The sequence below is a fragment of the Strongylocentrotus purpuratus genome, unplaced genomic scaffold, assembly GCF_000002235.5.
Source record: "Strongylocentrotus purpuratus isolate Spur 01 unplaced genomic scaffold, Spur_5.0 spur5_scaffold_10, whole genome shotgun sequence".
Classification (NCBI taxonomy): domain Eukaryota; kingdom Metazoa; phylum Echinodermata; class Echinoidea; order Camarodonta; family Strongylocentrotidae; genus Strongylocentrotus; species Strongylocentrotus purpuratus.
In genome coordinates, this window is record NW_022145595.1 from 21,242,401 (window position 1) to 21,253,293 (window position 10,893).

The 10,893-nt window shown below is 38.8% G+C and overlaps 1 protein-coding gene across 1 annotated transcript; it reads right to left on the reverse strand.

Moving 5' to 3' along the window:
- Positions 1-856: 856 nt before the first annotated feature.
- LOC105437330 (cytochrome P450 2J6-like) lies at positions 857-10,035 on the reverse strand. The gene is made up of 7 exons (XM_030979163.1): positions 9,663-10,035; positions 8,077-8,382; positions 5,739-6,305; positions 5,075-5,103; positions 4,716-4,850; positions 1,404-1,743; positions 857-1,035 (listed from the first exon to the last, which is right to left on the reverse strand). The coding sequence occupies exons 1-7, from the start codon at positions 10,015-10,017 to the stop codon at positions 857-859; spliced, it is 1,911 nt and encodes a 636-aa protein (XP_030835023.1). The 5' UTR covers positions 10,018-10,035.
- Positions 10,036-10,893: the final 858 nt, after the last annotated feature.

Genomic DNA, 10,893 nt, shown 5'->3' on the forward strand with positions numbered 1-10,893 from the left:
GAAGTGCTTTTTAGAGTATTACTCCTGTCATTGGATTTAGGCTCGCCCAAACACAATGTATGCACATTTTCAACTCACTGGGGAGCATTTCAAACCAGGCGTCATTTTACAGACGCTCACAATTATAACAATGCTGAGCAAACTATATCCTACCGGGGTAATCTGGGTTGCAACTTGTAGGTGGGAAATGTATGTTTCAATTTCAATATACATTAAACAGGACGTTAGTGCGGTGCTGGGATTCGAACCCTCAACCCTTGGATCGGGAGTCAAGTGAAGGGACCACTATACAATGGCACCTTCAAAATGATAAGAGATGAATTCAGTCTTGGACATGCACTGTACATAGAAATCGGGTTAGAAGCTTGTGGCATAAACGTTTGGTCCAAGTTTGGTCCAAACCTTTCCAGGGGGGGGGGGTTCGTTTCACGATATTCTTCCCAACTGACATAATAAGTTTCAAGTTTCAGTTTCAAGTTTTATTTCAATTCAAATCCATTAAAAAAAAACATAAAATACAGATTATATACAATATAGAAAACAGAGAACACACACAAAATGGAAACATGTCTACATAATATACCCGAATTACACAAAGTTATTCAGCAATATAAATGAATTGGGAAAACTGCAAATAAAACCATCAGGTTATGTCGAAGGCAGTCCCTGTTATTACAAGAAATGTCACATATATCGTTTCACCTTGAAACAGGAAAAGAAACAGCGTCATCTAATCATCAGTGATGAACAACTAAAAAAAAAACAGCACAGCCAGGCAGAAATAATCTTTTTAGATTGGTCAGCCTTAAAACCCAAGAACAAGAACAACAACAAGGACTCGGCATTCTCTTCTTTATTAACGTCGAGGAGCTGCAGTGATTTTGTAAGGCTTGGGATGATGGGTGAGACCGTTGATGCCATCCCGGGTGATGGGCGTACCCTCAGGGAGTCGCAGGGTGAAACGATGCAGGATATGAGTGAAGATCACAAAGAGTTCTGTACGAGCCAATTGTTCACCTGGACACACCCTTCGACCTGGAGTGCAAATTGATTATGATGATGATAATAACGATAATGATAAGAATAATGATTATAATAACAATAATAATAAAGATAACAATAGTAATAATAAAAATTATAATATTTGATGATAATAATAATGACAATTAAATAGTAATTTTCATCACGGCGATAACTTAATGACCCGACATTTACTCCTGCGGCAATAACGGCTCAGAGCTTCATTTCGTCAAAAGCATAGGGCTTGGTGTTTCAAGGAGATGAGATTGGGTTTCAGGTTAGGTTTACGGCTAGCGTTATGTTCATGTATAGTGGTAGGTCAAAGGTTAAAGTTTTAAATATCAGTGATTTAGTCCTTGATAACCATAAAACCGATCACTTACCGACACCGAATTCAACCAGCCCAGCTTCCAGTTTGCTGTTGTACAGGCCCGTCTCCTTGTCGATGAACCTATCTGGGACGAACTCTTCAGAATTCTCCCAAAGCGAGGGCGATGAGGAGAGCCAGCTTGCATTCGTACCGACGTTCGTTCCTTTCGGGATGTCGTAGCCTCCAAGTTTTACGTCGCAACGCGTTCGATGTGGGATTTGGACGTTGATCAGGCGGCAGAAGCGGTAACACTCTACACTGGTCGATTCCGTGAACGGGAGATTTTGGCGGTCAGATAGAGACGGGAGACGATCTCGCCCGATTACCTTATCGAGCTCAGCTTGCACTTTGGCCTAAAACGACATGAAGTAGGGAACAGGTTCTGAAATTCAACTCGGGTGTGTTTAATAGTGTTGGTTGGTTGGTTGGTTTTATTTTCCGTATACGAATTCAAATACATACAAGAATAAAATTTACAAATATAATACAAATCAAGAATTAAAAACAGCTGGAGCCTTCCTATGTGCGTGTGTGAGTAGTCGTAGGTGTGTGTGTGTAATTGAGTTTGCAAGATTATTATTATGACGGGAGGTCGATTAAAGGTCAAGACCAGTCATGGTCATGCGATTGCATTGTGAAAGAAACGTTGTGGAATCGATCAGAAAAGGTTGATCATCTAGCATCTAGCATCTGCAAGGTTCTGGAATCATCAAAATGATAAGAAATTTGGCCCATTCTTTGTAAAGTTACAAGCACTATACACAGAAAGATGTATATGGGACTACCCTATATCTCTCACAGACCATGAGAGAAACAAATTTACCAAATATATGAATTAGTAGGCAGTTTCCCGGCAAATTTGTTATCATCATGTATTAGTCAAAACATATTCTTTCACATGATTGGTAATGAGAGCTTCCATTTCATTTTTTGAAATTGGGGCGTTTCCAATACTGGTCTTTACCTTTAAGATTACAAAATATCTGGAAATAATCCTGCTCAAAGATGTGTTAGTGTGTGAGAGACTCCCTGTGTGCGCGTTGGTAGTCGTGTGTGTGTGTGTGTGTGTGCGCGCGCGTGCGCGTGTGTGTGTGTGTGTGTGCGCGTGTGCGTGTGTGCGTGTGGGTGTGTGTAATTGACTTTTATTTTTAAAGAGTAGATATTGTGACGGGGGGTTAGAGAACTGGTACTCAGTAGATGTACAAGATTACAAGATATAACCTTCAAGATATCTGGAAAAATGATAATCCTATATACTCAAATATGTATACCATCCAGAACGGTGTGCGTTCTTACAGATTGACAACATTCATACACTTTACGAACTCGGGATAGCCATGAGGATTGGGAAATTTCAAAAAAGGAGATCAAAAACATTTTTGTAAGAGCCAGAGTTACAATTCTTTCGAAAAAACTTAAGGAATTTTAGTACAAACTACTCCACGGAGTAATTTATACAAAAGAGCATCCCTCAAAATTTGATCTTGTTGATAATGACCACTGTTCTTTTTGAAAACATACGTCAGAATCAAACAATTATTTTGGGATTGTGGAAAAATGGGGCTAGTATAACTACAAAACGTTAGGTGGGAAAATACATGTTGGCATTATAAGAAAAACATCGAGAAATAAATGCTGCAAAAAAAAATATATATAATAAAGTAGGCTTATATTATATTAAGACAGAGACAGAGTCAGACATAGAGCTGAGAGAGAGGGAATGGGAGTGAAATAAAAATAGAGAGGAAAGACCAGAACTGAAGAAGAGAAAAGGAAATTTGAAAAGTATCAAGTTTGAATAGAGAAAAGGGATGAGGGAGTGAGAGTAAGGATACAGAGGGTGTAATTCATATTTCATACACAAAATAAATTGTTTGAAATGATATTGAAATATAGGGATGGAAAAAGAGGTTTGCAATGAAAAAAAGTTAGTTAGGATTAGTGTTTAACTACATCTAGTTTCATGAAATAATTACCATCTTCAACAGAATTGAAGGAATGAATGAATAAATGTTAGTATATTATTACCTTTCTTTCTTTCTTTCTTAGTGGATTATATAAACGATGAAGGCTATATATAAAATAGTACCAATGTGTCGTTATTTTCATCAAAATAGAATATTTAAAAAATATTGTAGAGATGCTGACAAATGAGAATGATAATATAAATTTTGTTGCTTACCTTTCATTGCGTTCACGGCTCTGCTCCTCAATACCTTATCTCTCTAATCCAAAACTACACTCCTGCAAGACCTCTACGCTCATCCACTTACAATTTTCTTGTGACCCCCAAAATTACAAAAACGTGGGGGGAAAGATCATTTGCATACTCTAGTCCTAAATTATGGAATGGCCTTCCTGAAGACATCAAAAAATGTTTATCTTCTGATTCTTTCAAAACTCGTCTCAAAACATTCCTTTTCAAGTCTTGATCGTTTTTCCTGTTTACACGCGCCTTGAGCACTCCACAGAGTGGATTTGGCGCGATATAAGTTACATTATTATTATTATTATTATTATAACGCCGTTAATCGTGAGAATACTCACTTCTATCCCGAAAGAGTAAATTGCTACTTCATGTCATGGTTGTATTACAGAGCAGCAATGGCAAACAATTGTCGCTTAAGTTGAGCAATAAATATTGCTGAACTTGCTTTTCCCAAAACTACCATGAGACATAGAGCTGGATAAAACTATGATCGACAAAAATGATATTGTCTTGAAAATATTCAGAAAATATTGGAAATAGAATGAATAAGACATAGATATGTCATGTCCATCGAGGGTGATGAACTTGATTTGACCTTGCCTAATTGGATGCAGATTGATAAAACTGACAAAGTAATTTAAAGTCATGTATTATCATATGGTATCTATTAATCTTTTACTTGACTAAAAAAAAATTTAAAAAAAGGAGTTCTTAAAATGTATTTACTTATATTTGTTTCTGTAAAATCATTTTGTATAAGTCACATATTCAAGTGGAATCTGATTGAATTGGTATCGAATAAAGATCATGGGAGAAAAACAGAAGCGTGTAATTGGACCTTTTTTGGTGGGGAGATATCACCAATATATAACCTTCCGAAAGCCATGAAACACTTTCAAACTGGGCTCCAATATAGACTTTTTGTAGGCGAAGACAGATATCTGGTCGTACTGCTGACAGTAAGGCTAAGTATTGGTCATCTCGCATCTCCCTAAGCTATTGGGCACTTTAATACCTTGCATACTTTGTGCCCACCCTAGTCTTTCTGCAGCGTACGTCTACTCGCACGATGTTCGCACGATGATAGTGATGATAAGATGAAGATGATAGATTTACCTGTACGTCTGGGTATTGAGCCATAAAGAGGAAGTACCATGAGAGGCTGGTGGAAACCGAGTCGATGCCTCCCAACATCAAATCCCATACGACCTGCTTGAGGCATTGGTGAGTGAAGGACCCGACATCAACGTTCTGTAAAGAAAGAAGAAGGGGGACATTAAAGTTAAGGTCGGCTCACATAGTAGCGGCAAACGACGGAATCACAACGATTTTTTTTTTGCCGCCACAAAATTTTCAACATACTGAAACATTGACGACGGACGCGACTGATAAATTCGGCTGTCTGCGGTCGCTAGCGGATTCGCAAGCGACAATTGAAGGCAACACACGATGATTGGCGGAAAATTGAATATTGCAATTCGCAGCTTAAAGAGAAGGTTGAGTTCTGGGAAGAGGTGAAAAATAATTTGTGAGCGTTATCATTCTTATTATGCAAGTGTGGAAGAACATCAGATAAGACATGTTCCCTGAAAAGCATGGCTCTTCAAATGCCTTCATACTCTAAATATGGCATGTAACACCGTAAAACTCGGGGGTGGGATTTTTACGCCACGTGTTCGTGTAGTCCCATATACAAATTTCTGTGTACAGTGTTTGTAACTTTACCAAGACTTTGCCAAATTTCTTATTATTTTGATGATTCCAGAACCTTGCAAAGTTGCAATACAAACAAATTCTAATATGCTAGATGATCAACCTTTTCTGGTCGATTCCACACCGTTTCTTTCACAATGCAATCGCATGACCAGAACTCAACTTCATCTTTAACGTAGCTTGCGGTACCCCCTATATATTCGTCATAGTGTGAGTCGGCCTTAAAGTTGTGTACGGTCATGCTCTAACAGTCATGTTAGCGTAATCAAAGAGGGTGGGGAGTATATAGAAGGACGAACAATAAATCAAATCAAATCAAGTCAAATCAAACACCTTGAACATTTTCCCGAATGAGGCATTCCGCAATGGTAACTTAATTACATACGAAGGTGCATGGAATCTAGAATTAAGGATTTAAATTCTTACGTCTACAGCTGTACAGTATTCTTTCAACAAAAAAATATTTTGAAACAAATTTAAAAAAAATACGGGGTTCAACTCTGACCTGTGCTTTCTTATTCGCCTCTTCATGCAAGAATGCCTCTATCAAATCTTTCGGCTCATCCTCAGGGTTATACGCCTGGCGATGCCGCTTCAGGATCTTCTCCAGGAAGTCGAACATACCCTTGGCAGCCGCATCTCCCATCTTGTTAATCTCCATCGGCATGTAGGCCAGGACCGGGACGTGGTAGAAGAACGATCCAGGACCCATCCATTCGAAGACCTGCTGGGCCCTCTTGGTCAACTCGACGAACTCCTCGTCGTTGTAGTCATACGTCTTTCCCGTCAGGATTCCGGTGATGACGTTGGAGACTGTGACGTCGATGTCTGTAATCGGATTGAAGAAGGTACCCTCCTGACTGGCGAAATTTTTGATGAGTTTTGCCGCTTCGGCTGCCACCAGATCCTCAAAGTTGCTGTTGTGCTGTTTTACATTGCGAAGATATTGAGTGACAAAACTGCGTTGTTCTTTCCACAGATGGCCTTCGTTTGCTGATATTAGCCCGAGCCCTTAATGCAATGGAGTAAAGAAGATCATTTGTGTAATTCTTAAATAAGCAGTATAGATTTAAAGTAGATATTCATTGATTTTAAAAACTAACTTAATTTCATTATTGCAAAGTTGAAACTTTGATTCGACAAGGTTATCAAAATTCAATGCTTGGAAACATTCGAAGTAATGATTATTATAAATTATAAAACGCTTAAATACAGCCCCGGCATAGCACCTGAAGAGCTCTCCGAACGCTGCTGAGATGTGTGAGATCACAGTATGGACACGATTTGCACAAGCAGATGATGTCCCATGACATCTCACACATTTTCAGTGCCTGTGTTTTCATCTTCTCTTGAGTTCTTTCTCTTACTTCACTACCGTCAGGCTAAATGTATAATCTATTGCCTCACTCTAAATCCCGTACATGGTTTTATTTTGATGACAAATGCAGCGATATAAAAATAAAGGAATCTGTCGCTTGTAAACAAAATAAGACGCCATTGAATATTCAGCTGCACACAACGCGGTATGTTCGGCGTTTCAAGAGGGAACAAATGCCGTCCTTAATATCATTCCGGGGGGTTTCAATTCGAAAGTCTGGTTTCTTTGATTGTTAATTAACCCCTATCCTGTGTATTTACGAGCAAAATTTTTTAGTTATCGGAATCGGGTCATATCCCCTTTTGAATGGTTTGACATGCCATCACATTTATATACACTTAACTCATTATAATTTGACAAATAAAAGCTTTGCAATTATGTTCATTCTTTATGGGATGTCGTCTGCTTGGGCAGTATTGGTCCATATAGTGACGTCATTAAAACATCGTTATTTTTCCGGCGAATCTCTCGTATATCCCAGCTGCTATGCAGGTGGTTGTATTTGTATTTTTTATAAATCACCCGATATGTAGTTGACCTAAAACTTGTACGATGGCCATCTGTTAGCTTACCAGTTTCTAGTCATACATTAGTTGACATATTTGTGATTTTCTTTGAATTTCACCTTTAAGAGTAACATACTTCATCCCTGACTACGGAACTCTACTGGTTATATCTACAGAATCTTCTACGACACATTCTTTTTAAAAGTTGTTTATATGGCTTCAAAGTTCTAATCATATGGCATATGAATATCTTAATTTCACCATCTACTGTTGCGTACGCCACGAGGTGTTTTAAAATTGAATGGCATCTTTAATGTGACCCTGTGAGGTAGCGAAGCAACCGAACAGGAGAAGGTGTTGGAGAGGGTTATTCCATTTTTTTCCTCCAAATTTTACAGTAAATAGAGACAGATATATGAAATAGATGTCATTATGTACATGATATATATAAGCACGTTACAATGATACTAATAATAATAATAATAATATTTGCATTTATATAGCGCTCATTACAGTAAATGTATCACAGCGCTTTACATATCATATACATATATAAGAATATCAATAACAAAATAACTTATGAACTGATTACATTTCCTGATTACGCATAAAAAAAAAAAAAAAATTGTCTTACAAAATAACTTATAAACTACATGTAATATTACAGGTACAGATTAAGTATTAAATAGAAATGTCTTAAGGGACTTCTGGAACTGAGAAAGGGATGACGACGTCCGTACGTTCTGGGGGAGGTTGTTCCATAGGCGTGGTGCAGCAGAAGAGAAGGATTTGTCACCTGTACATGTATTGGTCCTTGGAACTGCGAGTAGTGCTGGGTCATTGCTTGATCGGAGCCCTGGTCTTGCTGTTTGATGCTTACGTAAGAGTTTCGTGAGGTAGTTGGGAGCAGAATTATTAAGACATTTGTATGTAATAGTCAGAATTTTGTATGTTATGCGCTTTTCAACGGGGAGCCAATGAAGTTGTTGTAGGAAAGGTGTTACATGGTCGTACTTCTTGGCCCGAAAAACCAACTTTGCAGCACGGTTCTGAGCTCGCTGCAGACGCTTCACATTTAATGCAGAAGTGCCACAGAGAAGGGAGTTTGCGTAGTCGATCCTAGACGAGACGAGCGCTCTCACAGCATGCTCACATGCAGACTGGTCCAGGAAGGGCCTGATGCGTGCTATGTTGGACAAATGAAAGTGAAGCGAACTGGATAGAGATGACACGTGGCGATTCAACTTCAGATTAGCGTCAATCTCAACATCTCAACACCCAAATTCACACTTGAGATTAAAGAGAAGGTTGAGTTCTGGGAAGAGGTGAACAATAATTTGTGAGCATTATCATTCTTATTATGCAAGTGTGGAAGAACATCAGATAAGTTCCCTGAAAAGCATGGCTCTTCGAATGCCTTCATATTCTAAATATGTCATGTAACATCGTAAATATCCGGGTAGGATTTTTACACCAAGTGTTTGTGTAGTCCCATACACATCTTTCTGTGTACAGCGTTTGTAACTTTACCAAGACTTGGCCAAATTTCTTATCATTTTGATGATTCCAGAACCTTGCAATACACACAAATTCTTATATGCTAGATGATCAACCTTTTCTGGTCGATTCCACACCGTTTCTTTCACAACACAATCGCATGACCAGAACTCAACTTCATCTTTAAGTAAAATGTGAGGAACCTATTAAAAAGTGGTGTTGTAGATTATAATTTTCAGATGAAATAGACATTGTAGATCAAAGGAGTACGAAGCTTTTTTTTTAAGTAAGAAGAAAAGGGGGCACATATCCAAAGGGAAAAGGACACTTATTTGAAAAATGTACAAAATAAGGGGTTTTAAGCCAAGTTTGGGGTGGGAAGGATATTCCTACCACCCCCACCCCCCTGGTTCCTACGCCTGTGTTGTAGATGAAAGTGGGAAGGATATTCCCACCACCCCCCCCCCCCCTGGTTCCTACTCCTGTGTTGTAGATGAAAAGTTTTGAGGTAGTACTAGTAGGGAAAGACATAATTTAGAGGGGGAATTTGAAACACAATGGAATGAGGAAATTTGTATAAAAATATGAGTAAAAGGGTTGAGGGCCCCTTATAGTAATTATACTACATTTTTTTAAATTTTTAATATATGAAATCCTATATATATATTTTGTTTTTTTTGTTTTTTTGGGGGACACTAATGTATCATGCCAAAATATCACATTTAAGTTTAAAAACTCTGATACCAGTGACATAGTAATGCAGTGTTTTGCCTTGTTAACTATTCAGTGTAATTCCATTATCAAAATATAGGACATAAGATACAAAAATTGCAAATATTCGTTGCCCAAATATCAGGTGACGGGTGCCCGAATATTGCAAGTTTACAGATTGTAGGGAGGTTGCAGCTTTAATATTTTTTTAAATAATGTACGTGTTTAGCAAATGGACAGATATCATTCTATTCCCACCTGTATTAGATCTGTTCAGAGCTTTGTTGCACGGTAGAATAGGAGCACGATCGTTGAAGTCGGGACTCTGAAACGCCTCGTGGACGAGATCGTAGCTGTTCAGGATGACAAACCGCGAGCCGAACATGCTGAACATGTAAAGGTCCCCGTACTCCTTGGCCCACATGTTTAGGAGGTCCCGCAGTTCATACTTTCCCGATGTTAGCGTCAGGTAGGACCCGATGATGGGCCAACCTTTTGGACCAGGTGGAAGCTTGTATCGTTTGCGACGCAGCAGTTGGACTACGAGGTATCCCACGATGCACGTCAGGACTGTCGTAGTTAGATACGACGTCGTTATCAACTCGGTAATCATCGTTGTTTTCTACAGTATGGGGTGCACAGCTGTAACAGATAACAGTAGACTTGCGTAAAATGTATTTAATTTAGATCCAATTTAATATGCTTGTTGTGCGTGAGATGTCGTTTGCCCGACGTAGGATGGCGTCAAAGGGCAACTATGACGCGCTATGTGGCACAGAATGAATAATAACATCAAGTCTCTTACACCAGGATGCGTCATTAGAGACTTTTAGATTTGCACGTCGACATAATCGACTGCTACGTTTAAGGCACTGGCAGTGCCTTAAAAGAGCATCGCAGTGCCTTAAAAGGACGTCACATGTAGCAGTCCACTATCTCGACGTGCAAATCTAAAGGTCCCTATTAATCTACCCGACGTAGGATATGGCACAGGGCCAGAGGCCCGTTTCATAAAACTTGTTACCTATTACTACAACGGCTAAATTTTTATGACAAATGTGCTCTCAGCTAATCAGATACCATGATTTCAATAGCTTATAACAGTATCTTGTAACTTGTTATTGGTATCAAGTGTTATGACACAGGGCCCAGAATGAACAATGCAAACATCAAACACGTATTTAATCAGGATGCGTCATTTTGCTGACGTAGGATTGCGTCACCGACTGGCTTGCCCTTAAGACGTCTTTCAATTTAGAGTCAAATCGGAAACAGAGTGATTTCAAAGTGAACAGTTACAAAAATTGATTGATTGATTGATGTTCTGTGACTTTCCATATACATAAGTGTCATCACAGATAGGCCTTTATGAATTTTTAACATGGTCACATGAAATCACACATAGAAAAATAAAGAGGTCGTCATAATCAAAGCTTGATCGGTTGGCCAACACAAAAAATAAGAGAGAGAGAGAAAAAGAGAGAGAGAG

What these genes read in the sequence shown, in the direction of transcription:
- LOC105437330 (XM_030979163.1), bottom strand. Translation starts at nt 10,017, where the DNA reads ATGATTACCGAGTTGATAACGACGTCGTATCTAACTACGACAGTCCTG. An exon ending in CTCAATACCCAGACGTACAG is followed by an intron (nt 1,744 to 4,715) that starts GTAAATCTATCA and finishes ATGTCGTTTTAG; the next exon opens with GCCAAAGTGCAAGCTGAGCT. An exon ending in GCTGGTTGAATTCGGTGTCG is followed by an intron (nt 1,036 to 1,403) that starts GTAAGTGATCGG and finishes TTTGCACTCCAG; the next exon opens with GTCGAAGGGTGTGTCCAGGT.